Raw genomic sequence first — 19,473 nt, 5'->3', positions numbered from 1 at the left:
GTATGTCGGAGCACCTGCAACTACAGCATAAAACCTGGAAAATATTCTTGACAATGATCTTGACAAATGGCAACTTTTGCTGTAAAGTAAATTCATAAATAATGGAGTAACTTCATTACTTCCTCACAGTTACTAATCCAAGCTGTACCTCTTTACTGGAGCTAGGTCCTGTCCAGATTTCCATAAAGTCCTTCTCTTCAAAAAATATTTAGGTAGGTACTACCTGCATTATCTCCTACAACCCCATTAGATCTTCACAGCCAAGTTCACATGCTTGAATCAGTACCTTCTCAAGAATTTACATGATAAACAAGAAAAACTGCCTAATTCAGCTAGTGTTCTTGATGTACTGTAATCTAAAGTAAATGACTAACCTTATGAAATTCTGCTTGGAAACAGTTCAATCGAAATACAGAAAAACAGAAGGACTAAAATACTTCCATACTGTTATGTATATGTATCAGCACATCTCATATGCCTAGTACTTCTCCAAGAAGCTTTTCAAACCAATTCTGACAATTCCAACCAAGAGTGAAAGAACAGAAATAGAAATCTATTAACCACTGAAGAACAACAAGTAAAACACTTAAAACAGTCCTAAATATGTTTAGTGTAACAAAGGCCATTCAAAGTTAGGATTTAAGAGAAACATTTCAATAACCTGAAATTGAAATAGGATGAGTAGCAAAGATTTGCTTACTTGCTCTCTTAAAATTCACCATTACAGGAGCTCATGCACTTTTACAAAAATATTGGTTAGAATTTTATGCAGTATTACTTAAAATTGTTTTAATATGTGATTAAATATCTACTTCTGAATAAAGCTGAAATTTATCCAATCAGTATATAAATTGTTTAAAATTGTTTAAAGCTTCAGACACTTATTTTAAATGGCCTGCTTCAAGTTAAATTAAAATTAGACAACACAAGCTGTTTTGCCAGTTTATTACTAACGATGGCTCCTAGTTTTAAAAGAACACCCACACAAATAAAGCATAATAAACACAGACTGAACAAGTCCTTTCTGAAATACAGAATTAATGATTTTAATAAAATAAAAGTATTTACAATTACCCCATGAAACCCAAGCATTAGCCTTAACAAGAGATACAGAAGCATGGAATGGTTTGGGTTGTAAGGAGATTCAAGAGGGAAAATCTTGGAATGGTTTGGCTTGGAAGGGATGGTTAAAAGTTATTGCCTCCAGTCCCGGGAGCAATATGTGCACAGACATCTTCAACTAGACCAGCTTGCTTAGAGCTCTGTCCTGCCAGACCTTGAGCAAACTGCATGGGTGGAGCATATACACCTCTCTGGGCAACCAGTTCAGTGTTTCACTGTCCTCACTGTAAAAAACATCTTTGTTATATCTAATCTAAATCAACCCTTTCTTTTTCGGTTAAAACCATTGCCTCTTACTCTTACTGCAAAAGACCCTGCTAAAAAGTTTATCCCCATCTTTCATATAGGTTTTACCTCCCCTGCCCAGCTGGCCACACTTTTTTTGAAGCAGCCCAGCTGGCTTCCTGGGCTACAAATGCATGTTTCCAGCTCATGTAAAGTTTCTTTCTTGTCAACCAGCACCCCCAAGTCAACCTCAGGGCTGCCCTCAACACATTTTATGCTCACCCTGTATTTGTGCTTAGGATTGTTCTGACCCAGGTGCCGTACCTTGCATTTGGCATTGTTAAACTTCAAAATGAGTTTCATTTTGAGAAAAAATTGAAAGAGGGTAAAGATGGGTTTTAGAGTAGCATACAGATTTCATTGAAGCATATAGATTTGATACAGTGCTATCTGTGAGTTTCTTAGAACTAAGTGTAAGTTCCTGACTGGTTGCTAACTTGGCTAATTTTAGAGTCAATCCAAAAAAACTGAAAAAGTGCTTCCTAGTGCATACATGTAAAGATGTCTTAAAAAAAAACAGCAACACAAAACAGGCCAAAAGATCATCTTAAAGAATTAGATGACAAAGTTATGGCTTAGAATAGCTGTCAGAGGCATATAACCACTGAGTAGAAATATACCTACTCATTCCAGGAACTCTATTAAATCCATTAGTAGTGAATTGCACAAATTGTCACAGTAGCAAACTACTACTGATGTAGTAGTTCACATCAAAACTGCCAGACAATCTGGGCTTGCTGAATAAGACAAAGGCAGAAATCTAATTGCCAAAACCTAGGAACTAGAAAACAAAGAAAATTACAAACTAATTCTCAGAGAGTGATGACTGAAAAGAAGATGGAAAACCCAAGCAATGTAAGTGATATCAACTGAATACCTGTAAGAAGGGCTGATGTGGTCAACCTGTGAATTAACAGGGACGTAGAAGTAGCAAAAAAAAAAGTTGCTGCTGTCTTAATAACAGCATTATTAAGGGTAATAAGAGATTAATGATGAAAGAGCATTAAAGAATGTTGAAAAATTGGAGACAGAAAGGAAATAAAGTAATTTGAAGACTAGAAAAGATTTCTTACTGTAAAGGATGTAAAGAATTTATGTGTACAGCTTATTGAAAGGACTCAATTAGAATTTAAGTAGTTGAAATAACAGAAAATACAGCCTGCTGAAGTGAGCTCCAGAAAAAGGCACAGCAAAAAATAATTCAGTCGCTACAAGCTGAACCCAAACAAATGAAAATGTAACACTGGAAGTGGTACTGTTAGGAATCATGTATCTAAGTACTGGAATAGAAGACACTCACTGACTAAATATGGAGCAAAATACATTCTCTTGATATCTACAAAAATTATATTTGAATGCCTTTCCTGTTCAGCTGTAGCCAGTGAGTTCAATACAAGGGTAACTGGCAGTCAATTATGGCATGAGATACACAGTTTATCTAATTGTTTCCTTTGGCTTGAAACACTATTAAAAGAATACCTGAATTTGCTGCACAACAACAGCAGCAGTTGTCTAGGTACAGTGAAGCTCAAAGTCAGTTGCAAAAGGAGCTCCTATTCAGAACCTCAAAAGCTAGTCTTATTAACATACAATGTATATTTTCTGGTGCTAAACTGAGAAACCAGGAGACAAACTCTATTGTTGGACAAAGCCTGATAGTAAGTTACACTTCATTTAATAAAATGCTAGTAGGATTAGAAATACAGTTATTAAATTTAAAATAGTAGTTTTGTGAAGAAATATATCTGTTTATACAGAAACAGATAAAACTTAACATTCCAAAGTAAATAAGTTCCTTTAAAAACATAATATTGGCATCACATTGCTACACTTATTAACAGCCAACATTAACAGAAAAGTAGCTTGCTGAACAAAGATGAGATACTAGCTTAAGTTTAGATAAGTAGAAACATATAAATATACATTTTTGCTACTTTTCACTGTAATGCTTGCATTATAAGCACAAGGTAACAAGTGCATAATAAATGCATTTTAAACAACTTATTTCAACATAAATTATTAATTTGCAAATATAAAATATAGAAGTCATCATTTATAACAACTCCAGATTTATAAAGCAAGAAAAGTTTTGATTTAAAGATCTTTAGAAAAGATTTCCGCATGATCACACAAAACTACCTTTGGCTTTTCCACACCACAGTACTATACAAGCACTTTAGAAAAGCAAGCTTGTATGCTCAGTTTGTTCATGTTGGTGCCAAGAAAATGTTGAGGTGTCTTCATGATATTCAGTTTTTACTGTCTGGTCTGAATTTGACTTAGCATGAACTTGAAACCCAGCCTAGGATTATTAACTATTTTTATTACCATTGTGCCTAGATGACAGAAGGACCATGGGGATATAAGTTATTTGTCCAAGTTATTTCATGTCTTTCAATAAAAAACTAAGTCGGAGGATTTACATCTTAAAAACTGTTACAGGTTTCTGCTTTGAGGATGAAGGAATAATTACTTATATATGCACAGAAAATATGTAAAGCTTAAGATATGAATTAATTTACTCATGACAAGCAAATGGATATAAAAAAAACAGGAATGCAAAGGATTGGCAATAGAGCTACTATTAATTAATAGTAGTTGCAATATTAATTGCAAGTGGTTAATAGTAGCAGTAATCTACTAGTACTACTATTCATCTCCTTAGGATAATAATAGTTGGTAAACCAAAATAAATGTGATTACTTGGTTAAATTACAAGTTATACGATTATTAAGAGAAAATATACAGGAAACACCGAATTGAACTGAAGTGACTCAAAAAGTCAGCTTGTCTTCCTCAATAGTTTAGCTATCTTAAGCACTTATTTCATATTGCTATTTAATACCATATCTATTACAAGGATGCAACTAAACTTGATTATACAGTGAAAAACCGTACAGTCTACTGTATTTCACTCCACACTGCATGTCTTACAAACAAGAAGCTGAAAATTGTTAAAGCTACTAAGCATGTGTAAAGAAATGTGTAGCATCCGAGCTCCACCTACAGGACGAAAAGAAATGTACAAGAAACGTTTTTAATTACCAGAGTAGAAGAGGACTATTTACTCTGAAGCCTTCAAATGCTTGTCTCAAGCCATTGTCATTTTACAAACTCAATGCAATGCCAAGAAATTTTATTGCTTATGCAATGATGGCAAACATTTCTTCTATCTCTAAACATTCCTATATGTAAACAGCTGTGAAGTTTAGGTTTAAGCTTTCTATTCGAAAAAACACCATGAACCATAGAATTTCTCTAACAATTTGCCACAATGACTGGGAAATTCTTTTTCTCAAGCTTTCTTATCTAATACAAAGTTGTCAAGGGTATAAAGCCATTTTTAAAATATACACAAGAGATTAAAATGCATACTGAAAGGACTAAAATGAACTTCACCATCTGAGCACTCCAAGTATGGTTGCATTTACAACTGGTATTGGATCTCAGTACCATGAATTTAAGAAGGTGTCTATTGTTTCCATACTATTTTTCTAAAATAGATGTGCAACCTTCAGACCTCACAAATGCATTTGGATCAAAAAAAAAAAAAAAAAAGGACTGATACAAATGAATAGTTTAGCAGAAAAAGTCATGAATGTTAAAGACAGTACTCTGTAACAAATATTGTTAGAAGTTCAATTATTCTACTAGCACATCTATCTGATGAGAAGAAATTTTGATAGAAATCAGAAGTCTCTTCACCCTCTGATATGTTAGTAGACATTACCCTACAGCTACGGATGTTCCATCCAACTTTTTGTTTGATATTTACACCTCCCACATCTCTGCCTCTGATCGATGCAGACTTCAACTACAGTGGGTGGTGAACACCCATGAGTATATTATTAAACATCTCCAGTACACTGACAAAATTGTCACTACTTCAGACAATAAAACTTGATATTGTTTATCTTACTTTATCTAAACAGAACTCAAATGTAAAAACACATTTATAACAAACAATATCATGCCTTTGATTTTCATGCCAGAGGACAGCACACAATTATTTGGAACATTTTAAGTCTAGAAATTTATGTTACTTGTGATACTAAGCAGTATTTCCCAAGGCTATGGCTCCCAACTGCTAAAAATGCATCCAATAAAACCCTCTTCTGAGTTAACATAACCTATTTGGCTTTAATACTATTACTCCTGCCACCCTGAAAGAGCAGAATAACCACAAACAGAGCACACTGACTGACCACATGCAGAGCCAACAGCTTACAGTCTGACTACACAAATGTATCTTTAATAATAAAAGAAGAATAAGCTATAAATTATTCTTATTTATTTAATAATAAATAAGAATAAGCTATAATATGATGCAAGCTTGGGCATTGAGTACCTCATTCCTAAGGGTATCCTCTAGCTTTGTGTTCTCTTCATGCTACAAACTTGCTATTACACCTTAGACCTACTGTTTCCAGCAGCCATTATAATAAAAACACAGAGACAATTAAACAGATTTAATTGGTGGACAGGTAAGTAGGCAGTAAATATGTACAGATTCCAAAGCCATTTGCTGTTGTAAAGATGTTATTTGGCTGCCATATACCTCAAGGTTCTTTTTCAGAGAAAGTTTTTCTTAAAGACCTTCCAAATTTCTGAATCCTTGCCTTCTCTACCAGATATGGCTATTTAATGCTAAACTGTAGTTGTTTAGTCTCCCCTACCAAGAACAATTCATTGACTCTGAGAAGCCTAAACTTCAATCTCAACCACAGGACTAGTTACCAGATTTTGAGACTGAAGTTATCCATCATACTCATTGATATCAGTACACCTCCTGTGGACCATCTATCTACAGGAGAGATAATACAGCCACCAACTCCCAAAGCAACACACATCACTTTAAGGACAACAGAAAGAAAAGTCAGGGGATCTGTTTTACCATCTGTACATATTCTTTGAAAAAATACCTAGTTATGTCTAACACAGCCATAAAATCATGATACTGTATTTCATGTACTGCAATTTACATGCTCTTGCTGAGGGAAAGGAACACTGAAAAACAGAAAACCAGTGCTCTAGAATTAGAGTTTCACACTGGTTTCACCTGAGGTAGAGTTAGTTTTCTTTGCAGTACCTAGCATGGGGCTGTGTTTTGGACTTGTGCTGAACACAGAGTTGTTAATATAGAGAGCCACAGCCTTTTCTACATTTTGTACTGCCGCACAAGCAGGAGAAATGGAGTGCCTGGGAGGCTGGGAGGAGACACAGCCTGAGAGGTGGCCTCAGTTGACAAAAGAGGTATTTCAGGCCATGTGACATCATGCTGAGTATAAAAAGTGGAGGGAAGAAGGAAGAAACAGGGTACATTTGGAGTGATGGAGTTTCTCTTCCCCAGTCACTCTTACATGTGGTGGGGGCTGCTGTCCTGGATATGGCTGGACACCTGCCTGACCATAGGAAGCAGGGAATTCATTCCTTGTTTTGCTTTACCTGCATGAGCAGTTTTTGCTTTCCCTAATAAACTGTCTTGAACTCAGCTGAGTTCTTTATCTTCTGATTCTCTCCCAGATTCTGCTGGTGAGGCAGTCAGCAAATGGCTGCGTGGGGTTTGGTGGCTGGCTGGGGTAAACCACAATACATGACTCCACAAAGAGATCAGATTTATGTGTGGCTCCAAAAGAAACAGAATAACATCAGTTTACACATCTGACTACACAGCTCTTGTTGACATGAAATCTGACAAATCATGAAAGTTAGTTACCTAGCCTCTAACAAGAAGTAAATCATAGGAAAAGAAAAACTAATGCTCACTTAAGTTATAGGTTTTGTTTACAGTTTATTATGCTGCGTCTTTGATGTCAAATGCTCTTCTTATGTATCTCTACCACACAAATTATGAGGAACTTTAGAAGTAACATCTTCCAGATATGAGAAAGAACTAACTGGAACCAGTCAGTTGGGCAGATCTGCTCAAATTGCAAAGGCTTCTGTACTGTACCTAGTGTGATTCTTAGATTCAAATCAATAGTGAAGAAGATGTAGGAAAGGACAGTGAATTCTCTCTTGAATCCCTTGAATATTTTAGTTTCTAGAGCTCTTCAAACCTATTAAAGTGGTTAATACAAATTGTTTTCTTGGCAATGTCGTCGCTGGGCTTTTCACTGCTCCAAAAAGGCAGCCAAAGCAACATTTACAGCTGGCATATTTTAATGTACCAGTATTAAAAGATTATCCAAAGTAATGCAAGTGTTTCTAACCCTCTAAACTGTGGCCCAATTTTAAACATAAAGGCCACACAAAGTTAAAAATACTACCTAACATGGAATGGTAGAAACTTAGTAATCTTGCTTTTAAAATCATTATCAAATTCTTCCAGTAAGAACAGTTATAAGGATATGTATCAAGTTGCAAACATCAGAGTGTAAGTTTTCTTTTCTCTTTATAATCACAAGTTTTATTTTACAATTAAGATAATGACTGAACCCACCATAACTGACAAAACCCTTTTTTCAATAAAACATAAGGCTGATTTCACTTTTAGCAATTATATACAGTCATATAAAATCATAAAAACCTGCAAGAGGTGGAAGTCACCTGAATTTCGGAGGACTGTAAAACAACTAATACAGTTTCATTTATTCCTTCTGTTTTCTAGCCAAAGGTTCAATGTTTTATCTGAAAGCCTATTATAACAAATTTATATTCACACGTTTTGATCCAAAACCTTTTCTTCCCAGGGATGTATCCCAGAGACATAGTAAGGATGGTAATTGCCATGGAAGTGGTGAACCAGGGATTCTTCTGTCACAAAGAAAGACAAAATCTAGACTGCTCTAGATTCTTACATGTCAGCATTATGCCTTGGCCATCACCTACATTATCTTACCTGCAATGACAGTAAACTGAAAAAAGCCACGAATTAAAAGAAAACCAATTAAAAGAAACAGAAAATCATGGAAAATGAAGAGGGAAGGAAACCAGAATACGAAAAGAAACTGGAACGGTCCTCTTCAAATGAAAGTGTCATGGGAGAGAATCCAAAACAGCCACTAAATACGCCGAATTTAGTATGGGCAGAGCCTGACTAATTTAATCAGGCAGTTATCTATGACAGTTGTGTAGAGTTAAGAGCAAAAAATCTGAATTAGCTTTCTGATGTTTCCTTCACCAAGCCCTCAGCAAGTTTCACTGAATAAGGAAACTTACATTTAACCTTTCAACTGCAAAGTCTTAATTATTCAGTAACTTCTGGAGTCTGTATTTACTGAAATGCTGGATAATAATTCCTAGTAAGTTTGACATCAGACCCACTACTCACCACTTGCACACATGATGAGTGATTTTATGCAATATCAATACTATCCTCAAAGTCACGCTGCAAGAAGAACTGTTGAAACACAAGGTTCCAAGAAAACAACTCACTGAAAATTGAGTGCTAATCAGTACACCTCACAGAATCGCAGAATATTCTGAGTTGGAAGGGATGGTCCAAACACTGTCATAGCTAAATCACATAACAGGAATCCATGCTTTTATGTCTGTAAAGAAAAACTAATGTATTCACTGCAGTGTTGGAAAGCTGGTTCACTGCAAGGATAAGCACTATGTAAAACCAGTCTTCACAGTCTTCACTTCACATGACTTTCCTCTCTGTGAGTCTCAGTGGTGGACAACACTATGTGTCAACACAGAAAAAGAAGCTGCAAAACTCAATCTTACAACTGAGAAGAAAGACAAAGTATAGACTGAGAAATACATACAATTAGACTTTATTTCTAACTCACAGGGAAAAATATAACTCCCACACAAGGTATCAATAAATATTGAAAATCTTAAAACTGTAAACAATCTAAAAAAATATACTTACCAAATGACACAATCCTTACCTGCGACTAGTTGTTTTCCTTTCTGCCTTGATTTCTTCCTCCTGAAGTTGCTGTTTAGTATTTTCATTTGTATCAATTTTCAATTTCTTGGCAATGCGTTCCTTTATTTGCAATCTCTCATTACTAGCAGCTTCATCTTCTACACTATCAGCATCTTCATCATGTTCCTCTTCATCCTTTATTGATTTAAAATCATAAAACTTCTTTAGAATCTTTTCAGTACAGAATGACAAATATGGAAATCTTTTTCTTATAACCTCTTCCAAGAAAAAAGCAAACTTTTCAAACAAATATTTGCTCATTTGCTTCAGAGGTAAAAAAGCCCCAAATATGATAGTTTCTTTTTCATACACAAATTACTTCTTACCTGTAGGGTTAAAAAACCTAAAACAGTCTATTCTAGACTATTAACTCTTACAGGTCTATAGATGACATCACAGCAGAGTGGTATTACCCGCACCATTGCTCATGAACCCAAAATTTGATTGGGATGATACACTAAACTTTTCCTTCATTTTCCACTGAAAGAAAAATTTACTCCCTACCACACGGCTATGCTACAGTCATGATGGGATGGAAGAGGTTAGCCCACCAGCTCCTGTCAGGGAATTTACAAATAGTAAATTGGTCATAACAGGCTGTGAAAACCTGTGGAATTGATCATTACAGCTTGCTACAAAAGTCCAAGGAGAAGCCTCAGGCCTCCATGCCTAGCACAGGTGGGCAAAAAGGGATAAACCACCTTGGATCAAAGGCATTTGAAAGGAAAAATAATCGGAGAATGAACAAGTGGCCTGACTAGACCAAGGAATGTCTACTTCCTTTGTTGAAGAAGGAAGTCTGTATGAACCTTAAGAGAAGAGCAACAGCTTGAAGATGACATGGTATACATCTTTTTACATTTACTTTGGTGTGGTGCTCACCAGCAAAAGGAAAGTGTAAGTTGCCACATGATTCGAATTTTAGCCAAAGAAAGAAAGGACAGCTAGAAACAGTAATCCAGAGGACTTTACTGTATTCAGGAGACTGCCAGAATGTAAGCACTTGGGAACAAAGAACATGTACATGTCCTGAGTGTGCTGCACAGGTAGGCCATGGAGGAGGAGGGGCTAAAAAAGGAAAAGAAGAAACAGGCAAAATTTGGGAATAAAAGAGAAAAATCAACTGCCTGAAGTGCTAGATCCTAGCTAAAATCTTAAATGTAATGAAATCTAAAGACAGCGTCTCTCCAGGAAAAGAACAGAAAAAGCCTTCATATGTCCAATATTGGCTTAATTACATATGTTTATTTAAATTTTTATTCTTCAGCTTAATACATCCATGTTTTACACTCCCCAAATCCAGTTTGCTTAAGAAAAGGATATTTGAATGTCAGAAGAAATATTAATAAAATAGCATTCTCCAAACCCTTCTAACACTAAAAGGTGCCTGCACAGCAGGAATTACAAAGAGTGAAAAAGCCTGAATTCATACTATGCCTTGTGAAAAAAGGAACAGGGTGTAAGCAGATCCTTTTTTTTAGGCATACGAATGGGACAGACTTGTTCTTCCTTTACTTCCACTGTGTCACAGTGCAGATGGACAGAGATAGAAAACAATACTTTCCAGGATTCAACTAGGTGAATGGGAGATTATAGTCCCAATCTTACATAACATCCTTATCTCAACAGCAATTCAAAGGGGTACTCCCATGATCTATGGAGACAGAGACATACTTCAGCTAACCACTAAACCACTACACAAGCTTATGCTTACCTGCACCATGTATGACAATTTTCTTGTACTTAAATTGCCTCCATGTTTAGTTGAATGTTACTGCTTGACTATTGAAATTTCACACCTTTCAGAGGTGACAATCTTCATCAATACAATTTCACTGCTACAATAATTTACTGAGTTTTTGTTCTCTTGAAGAAATCTTTCAAGCAGGACTCTTAACACACATGCAGACATTGCAATTATATAATTATTCATGACAAACTTGATTTTAACTATTTTTTAGAAGCAGTTTTCAGGGGTTTACTCTGGTGGTTTGTCACCCTGTGGTACACAACCCATATACCATACTCCTATATAACTAATCTACTGACTAAAACACACTACAAAAGGGTTTCTACAAAAGGTAGCGGGCAGTATGCTAATTCTATACTCTTGTGAATAGCCAAACCTTAGAGCATAGAGAGAGCTTTCACACTTTTGCCAGAAGTCTGACTTGAACTAGTTCTTAAATATCTGTAAAATTTGCTCTCCAAGGACAATCTAATCTGCACACAGTAAAAAAAGAAGAATTATTTGTAGAAAAGAATACTTGCCTCACTCAAATCCTTTTCTTCATTTGCCGCTTCACTAAAAGAAGAAAAACAAAAGTAACTACTATGAAATGATAAAGGGGATTCAAAATAGTATTTAAAACCAAAGATTTCTTAAATGAAAAAGTTGTTAGCCACCTGAAATTTTAGTAAACTTACTACTTTATATCATCCTTGCATTTATCTTAAAGGTATCAATATTATTTTCTATCATTTGACTATCACAATCTTTGCTAATTATAAATGCTTAAAATCAAGGAATCTAACCATATCTTGAGCTATTCAAGCAAAACACTAATGTATACAGTTAAAACCCACAAAACTCAGTTGAGATGTTTTTGATTTCATTTATCAAACAATCAGTAGGATTTCATTGCAACTAGTTTACATTTTGGAAGACGCGTTTTACTGATACTTAAGCTTAACATCAAGTTTTTAATTTGTTATACAGCTACAAATTGGTGAATTAAAAAAGAAATCTATTTGAATATATTAAGGCTAACATACCACTGTTAATTATCACAAGCTAGAAATAAGGGGACTTGAATCTTTTTAGCCCACATTTTAAAAATAGAAGTTATGTCAGCGAAAAACCAAGGAATATTAAAGAAGTCTCAAAAGTCAAGGCTTTGAAGTTTGCTATAAGCCATCAATATCACTAAAGTAACTCTAAATGTATTGCTATCAATGACAATAATTTCATAAAATGCTGCACCTGAGTCAGATCAATTGCTGATATCAATACAGATGTGGGGAGGGATGAATGGACTGAGAGCAGCCAGCAAGGAGGACCTGGGGGTGCTGGAGGATGAAAAGGTAACAATGAATGCTTGAAGCCCAGAGAGCCAAATGTGTCCTGGGCTGCAGCCACAGCCCCGTGGGCAGCAGGGCCAAGGAGGGGATTCTGCCCCTCTGCTCTGCTCTGCTCTGGTGAGATTCACCTGCAGGGCTGCATCAGCTCTGAAGTCCCAGTACAGAAAAGAAATCTGATGGAGGGACTCCAGAGAAGAGCCATGGAGATGATCACCTCTCTAATGGGGAAAGGCACAATTCTTCAGACCGGAGAAGACTCCAGGGACACCATACTGCATGCAGCCTTTCCATATTTAAAGTGGGTCTATAAGACGGGGATAGACCTTTTAGCAGGGCCCATTGTGGAAAGAACAAGAGGTAATGGTTTTAAACCAGAAGAGTTTCAGACATAAGGAAGGCGTTTTTTATGATGCAGGTGGTGAGACACTGGAGCAGGTTGCTTAGAGAGGTGGTAAATGCTGCCCTGGAAACATTCAAGGTCAGGTTGAATGGAGCTCTGAGCAACCTCATCTAGTTGCAGATGTCCCTGCTCATTGCAAGGGAGTTGGATGTGATAAATTTTAACGGTTCCTTTCAAACCAATGAGTCTAGGAATCTAAGATAAGCAAATCCTTGGAGTTAAAGTATTTTCATGGAATTTTCTCACCTTAAAACTCAACTGTGGTTAAAATCAGAATTTATAAAGTACTAAAAAGAAACAGAGAAGAAAACCAACTTTCAACGATACAGATTTACGATTAATCTAAATTTTTGTGTGTTCTTCAGATTTGGAAAAAAAAAAAAGGTATTTTCAGGCATAAGTAGGGTTAGAGGGTTGGGAAAAGCAGCCCTCTGGAATAATCACAGCCAAGAACACCTTCATCATGAAGAAAACTTACAAGTAACTTTAAAAGTTTAGGCTATGAAAGAGATAATCTAAGAAAAGATTGTCATAAAGAAAGGTATAAAAGGGACTGTCTGCTCACTGTCTCTTCCAGAATGAGAGTTAGAATTTATCAAATGCCACTAGTAGCATCCAGGTTCAGAGAGGGGAGATGGTTCTTCCTGTAGTGGACAGGATGGTAAGCATAGAAACAACATTACAAGAGACTTAATACACACTTTGAGGAGTGCCCTATTAAAGATTACTAAATAGATGAACCACATTCTTCACTGGGCATCCATTGATGGCCATGGTGGTGACAGCTTAATGGGTTAGAGAAATATTTGGTCTGATCTAGCACTGACACTCTTAAATTTTTAAAGAGTAACACGAATTAACATTTCTTACATGAGTATACATGCTGATAACTGGGTATAACTTGTTGAAAATAGACCTGTTCTAGAAATTGGAAATCACATATTAACCTTTTGACAGCAGGAACTGAGCTTAGATGTGGATCATCCTTCAGGAGATCATGACTACTTTTACTTTTCCCCTTCATGGTCTGTTAAAAGAAAAAGAAAAAAGAAAAAGGTTATTATTTATTTCAGTGTTTAAGAGGTTAGATAGTGAAAAAGGATTATGGTAAGAAAAATGTAACTTGTTTCTTTTTAGCTTTAGCCTATCCAGTAAGCACAGACACTTTTAAGAACAGAAGGACAGAGAAAGTGTTCCAGAATGAGAAACACCAAGCTGACTCCACAGATTTATTTTTGCAACAGCAAGGCACTTAGTTTTAAAGTGAAGATAGAGGGAAAAAAAAGATACTGTTTAGTCATGCACAATCATTACACACCATAAAGATGGTTGGTCTAGCACATAGACACTTGAGTGAATGAAGAGGTAAGAACCTCAGTTTCCAATAATGACACATGACAACTGAAAGAACCACCAGTTACAAAACAGTACTTATTAACTGGAAGAACACTAATTAGATCCCTAGGAAAAAAACAGAAATTAACAAACTACGATACATCAATCTGGAATACATAATTCAGGAATCATCTACTGACACAAGGAGTCAAATCTAACAGCACATAAGGTCTTCAGGCAGGAAGACTGCAGTTAGAAAACATTCTACATGCTAATCTGAAAAAAAGTATACTTAAATTTCAGAAAAAATCAGACTGAAAATCTCTGCTACAGGAACAGTCTGTATTGTGACTGTATTGTAAATGTCTCCATTGCAGATACATTGTCTAATGCTTTTGGAAAGACAGTAGACATGTGGACAAAACCTTACTCATTTAAATGCAATTATAAAATATAAATATTATATATATATATATAAAATATATTTATTTTTATTATGTAGAAAACAAAGACTAACAGATTCAGCAACGTGAAAAGATAATTCCCTCATTAAGGAAGAAGTGGTGTGTTTGGAGTGGTGGTGGGGCTGTGGGTCCAAACGAGTGCTCCAAACAAGTAGACAATAAGCAGTTTGAACACTGAAGCTACAGTTTAAACACTGATCAACAACCAGTGGGGGCCCTACAGCCAGATCCCTGACTGCACTAACAGCTTCCGTGGCCTTGAGGCGTTTTACCCAGAGCTTCTCTGCCCTTCTTGAACATGCAAGACTTACTGCATCTTGCAATCAAAAACAGCTCATAGGATTCTAAGTTTGTAGGTGCCAAAGGATCTCAGTAGTAACTCTGACCTTCCATTTTTCTTACCAAAAACAGAATGCAAGTTAGTGCTGATATTCATGTCCTCCAACTGACTCAGATTAAGATAATGTCCAGAACTACAGAGACACTGACCTAGACCTCTTATGAACAAACAATGAAGTTTCAAAAAGAAGGTTTCACTTGGTTATAAAGAATGTAAATAAATTCTTCATAAAGAGTTGGTGTGGTTATCTAGCTACAGCCAGTAGCTAGAATTTAGTCCAGAATTTAGTCAGGACAAACAGGCAGATGAGATTTTGGGGCTGAGTTGAAAGGGAGCATGAAAACACTGAAACTAGGCTTATCATGAAAGAGGTTCTCTATTTAGATAATTTTAAACTGAAAACAAGTATTTGGCACAAAAAGAAAGAGAGTCCAAGCAACTGGGTTAAACACAGTATTACAAGCTAGATATATAGCAAACGCAAAACAGCAGATGAGCATATTAAGGTAAACAAGTACAGTTTGTCTGACTTAAGTTAGTCAGTTTGTCTGAGTTAAGTTGAAAAAAAGAAAGAAAAATAGTTAAAGCTGCTGTTGTAATAAATCTCTACTATCATTCTGACTGCTATCATCTCACTACAATGTTGTCCCTCATTATTCGCTGTTTTCCTTTTGTATTTTAGCTAACTTCTGAGGACTAACAACTACTTTTTCACTTATGTGGCACAGGGTGCAGGACCATGCAGTCTGCTCACTAACTGAAGCAGCGAGCTGCTGTAGAAAGCCCAGTGAAACAACTTTGAGCAGTAGAAAACAAACCAGCAATTTATTTAAGATATTTTTTAAACTAACCTCATTTAAGTGCCAGGTCAGGCCACTTAATGTTAGATCAAAGATTACCTGTGCAATCCTGGTTCTGTGAATGTGAACATTTCACTGTAGTGCACTATTAAATTACAATAATGGACTACTTTCTCCACAATAACCACACCTCATTTTGCTCACAGATGGATCCAGTAAGAAAAAGGAGCTACACATGCACTGGAAATGCCTAAGATGATTTTCATAATTGAAGTATTTTACCATATAATCGCACTCATAAATAAAGGACTTGGAAAAGAATAAAGTACCTGTCGCTTCCATGACTTTTAAACAGCAGACATACATTTATACTATGAAACTTTTTGTTCATGGAAATGTAAAAATTCCATGCAGTAACTGAAGGCACCTTAAAAATCCAGAAAGCTAAAAACTTCTGTATTTGCAAAATACTGTAACAGCAGAATCCTAAAAGCTGAAGCAACTGCTAGTACTATTGTTCAAAATGCAAACATAAGAAGACTAAAAACTTTAAAGCTTTCCACAAATATGCACAAGTAATTGGGTTGGAGAGAAAAATAAGGATAATTTGGTAAAATACCTGACTAACTCTACTGACTTCTTCCTCTTCTTCTTCAGCTTCTTCACCAAAGGAAAGCAGGTTAAAGTTTCTTAAGGAGAAAAAAGAAAATTTCTAGCAAAAGTTTAAAAACTGTCTTAGTAACATTCTATTAACTTTAAATAAATTATGTTCATGTTGTACATGATTTTTTAAAAAACTTTTGTACTGCTGAATGTACTCATTCCAAACAACTACTGTATTTTGCTTTGCAATAAATCATAAATATTTAAAAAAGCACATTGTATTACGCTTCTGAGATAAAACAAAGACAGCAAAGCATCAGTTGACACAGTTTAAGAAATTCTGTCTTGACTAACTTTCTCAGATTCTTGAATGCTGACAATTCTGTTGTACTTTTTTCCTCTACAAAGAGGCATTCAAGACACAAGATTTTCAAGATATGGCGGCTCAGAGAGGTATCAAATGTGTACACATCTACAGAATGCAATTAAAACAAATTATGATCTATAATTTCTTTTTCAAGACTCAACTGTTCACACTATTAGAACCAGTCAGTTGCAACATGTTCTGTTTTTATGCAGCAGAACTCACAGTATGTCCACTTTAGAGTTCCTATTACTTTACTCTGCATGTTTTGTGACTACAAATTTTCATTCACAGAAACTAAAATTTCCCATGTCAAAATGCCTGCCTCTTACTAAGTACTTCAGTGGGGGAGAAATGGTATCTGATAAAATACATTCAAAAAATCCCAAACAACAAAGATACTACCTAGTTACTCCTACCAGTATGTTTTAATTGCAGTGTCACCTCGGTCAGATGACTGCACATTGTGGCATATGGGAAAGATAAACTATCTTGTATTTTCAACAAACTGTAAATATGCATGAAACAGTTAGAGCTCAGCAGATGCACAGTAACATTTCAGTCAGAGGAACTAGATTTGCATAATCCTCCCTGGAAACAAGAAAGTGCTTCAAAGGCAGAAATGGAAATAAAAAACTGCCAAGCTACAAATTAAAGGCGAAAGAAAATTAACCACCATTTATGTTACATATATTTACTTTGTGCCTTTTACTTTGGGCTTTTTATTAGTTTCTTCTTCTGGTTTGTCCTTCTTCAGTTTTCTGTTTGGTCTTGGGACAATGTCATCAAAAGGATTAAACAAAACCTGTTAAAAAACCCAATATTTTAGACACATCTTTAGTAAATATTTTGCAATTAAGTGATTCAATATTTTAAAACAATACACAAAAGTACAAGCCAAATCTTGTGAACACTATACAAAAAGAAGTTTTAAATGCCATATTTCAAAACAGAACATACTCACCTCAGTACTTCTTATTTTGTGCGGACTGAGAGGTCTTTCTTCCTTGTCAACTTCTACTTCAGCCAGGCGCAACATGTTATATATTGTATCCCCGGTAACCTGGCAAATTCACAAAGAAAGGTTTGAAGGTTCTTGACTGTAATATGTGTTACTTATTCTGCAAAATACAAGGCAACTATTATGTAAAAAAATTGAAAGTACCAGTGAAATACGAAATATTTTAAGTATGTAAGACTTCTAAAAGACAGCAAGTACCATATACAAATGTTTGGTTTTTTAAATTTAATGGCAAAAGTTGAAGGAATACAAGTCGTTTTGAGAACGTATCAGAGGAAGATGTTGAAGTCATACTGTGAGCTATGGAACAGGTAAGCAAAAAAAACAGAAATAAGAAAAATATTTGCTTTATTTTCTTTTGTAAACCATGAGAGTGGTAAATTCATCTCATGGTTTTCATCTTCCTGATCCTTCTTGGGTAATTAGAATCTAATTAATTCTAAACAGAATTTTCTAACATGTCATTAGTATTAGGTGAACTGACTAATAACAGAGACATAGTAATACTAATAACATTATTTAAAGACAGAACAACATGAAAATACAATTTAGAAGAATAACAACAGCGAAAATAATATATTGTTATTCCTATAATAATAGGAACAACCCACAGAAACATTTCTACCAGATATAAGAAACAAAAAGAACCGAGAGAGCCTAGAAAGCACTGAAATAAATTTCAAATGCACATAGCAGCACAGAACACTAAACCAGCCTTCAGAGAAACTTCTAGCAGCTTCTGCCAGGCTTAAACTGGCACTCAGTTCATGTAACAGACCTTTCCAAAGATTGTGTGCTTGTTGTTAAGCTCATCTGCACGACCCAAGGTAAAGAAGAATTGACTCCCGTTATCGTGGGGCCCAGCATTGGCCATGGCAACAAGTCCTCTTCGGTTGAACCGCAGTCGTGAGTGGAACTCATCCTGGTAAAAGCACCACAGAAAAGAGAATGACTTCAGTATGAAAATATTTTTTCATTGCTTTAGCTGCAGTGTGATAGGAGATAGGAATGATATTATTTACATCAACATGCACACACAGGAAAAAATGCTGCTAATTTTCTTTTGAGTTCAGACAGTAATAAACTCCAAGCATTTTGAAACTCAATGCTAGAATTATATTTACTGCTCCTACTCTGAGCAGCAAAAATGAATTTAGTCAGTATTTCTAATCCCTAGTGCCTATAATAATGCAAACAAATGAACAATCTTCAAAAGAAACCATAAACACATAATGAAAACGCACCAAACAAAAAATTAGAAACTGAAAATCAATAACAGAACGACACAATACTAATTTAAAAAATTCTGTCTTGTCAATTTTATCTTTTTGCCTAAGAATTTTAGTCGTTGCCTAAAAATCAAATATTATTTTTATTTGCATTTGTTATCCCCTCAATATTAAGAAAATAAAAAACATTTTAAAAAGTAACTGCAATTCATATGCTTCCTGCACAAATACTATTCTTGACAATCACTGTATTTATGTGAAAAATTCATTTAAATTCTAATTCATGTAAAGTTACTGAAAGCACATTAACAGGTTGTAACAGCAGAGTGATGCAAAAATCCACACCAAGAACATTTTCTGGATTTAGGAAGACAAAACAGGACTCCTTTCAAAGCAAGGAGAAAGTGATGAATACCACTGTAATACCAGGATGCTAAACACTGCAATACTGAGGTACCACTACTTTGAAGCAGCAATGCTACTACAATATTGGTAATTTTTGTTTTGCTCTCTGCTCAGGTATCATTCCCTCCCACAAACTCCAGGT

At 35.4% G+C, this 19,473-nt stretch overlaps 1 protein-coding gene across 1 annotated transcript in view; it reads right to left on the bottom strand.

Annotated features, from left to right (window-relative positions):
* CWC27 (CWC27 spliceosome associated cyclophilin) overlaps nt 1-19,473 on the bottom strand; it is a 97,212-nt gene that overhangs the window by 74,834 nt on the left and 2,905 nt on the right. Inside the window, exons 4-10 of the mRNA XM_063422026.1 lie at nt 18,476-18,619; nt 17,641-17,739; nt 17,375-17,481; nt 16,329-16,398; nt 13,718-13,797; nt 11,561-11,594; nt 9,249-9,424 (exon numbers count right to left, since the gene is read on the bottom strand). Of these exons, the coding sequence (XP_063278096.1) occupies nt 9,249-9,424; nt 11,561-11,594; nt 13,718-13,797; nt 16,329-16,398; nt 17,375-17,481; nt 17,641-17,739; nt 18,476-18,619 (710 nt within the window). The remainder of the gene's footprint in view (nt 1-9,248; nt 9,425-11,560; nt 11,595-13,717; nt 13,798-16,328; nt 16,399-17,374; nt 17,482-17,640; nt 17,740-18,475; nt 18,620-19,473) is intronic.

Source organism: Prinia subflava, chromosome Z (genome assembly GCF_021018805.1).
Source record: "Prinia subflava isolate CZ2003 ecotype Zambia chromosome Z, Cam_Psub_1.2, whole genome shotgun sequence".
Classification (NCBI taxonomy): Eukaryota; Metazoa; Chordata; class Aves; order Passeriformes; family Cisticolidae; genus Prinia; species Prinia subflava.
This window is presented reverse-complemented; position numbering and strand designations above follow the sequence as displayed.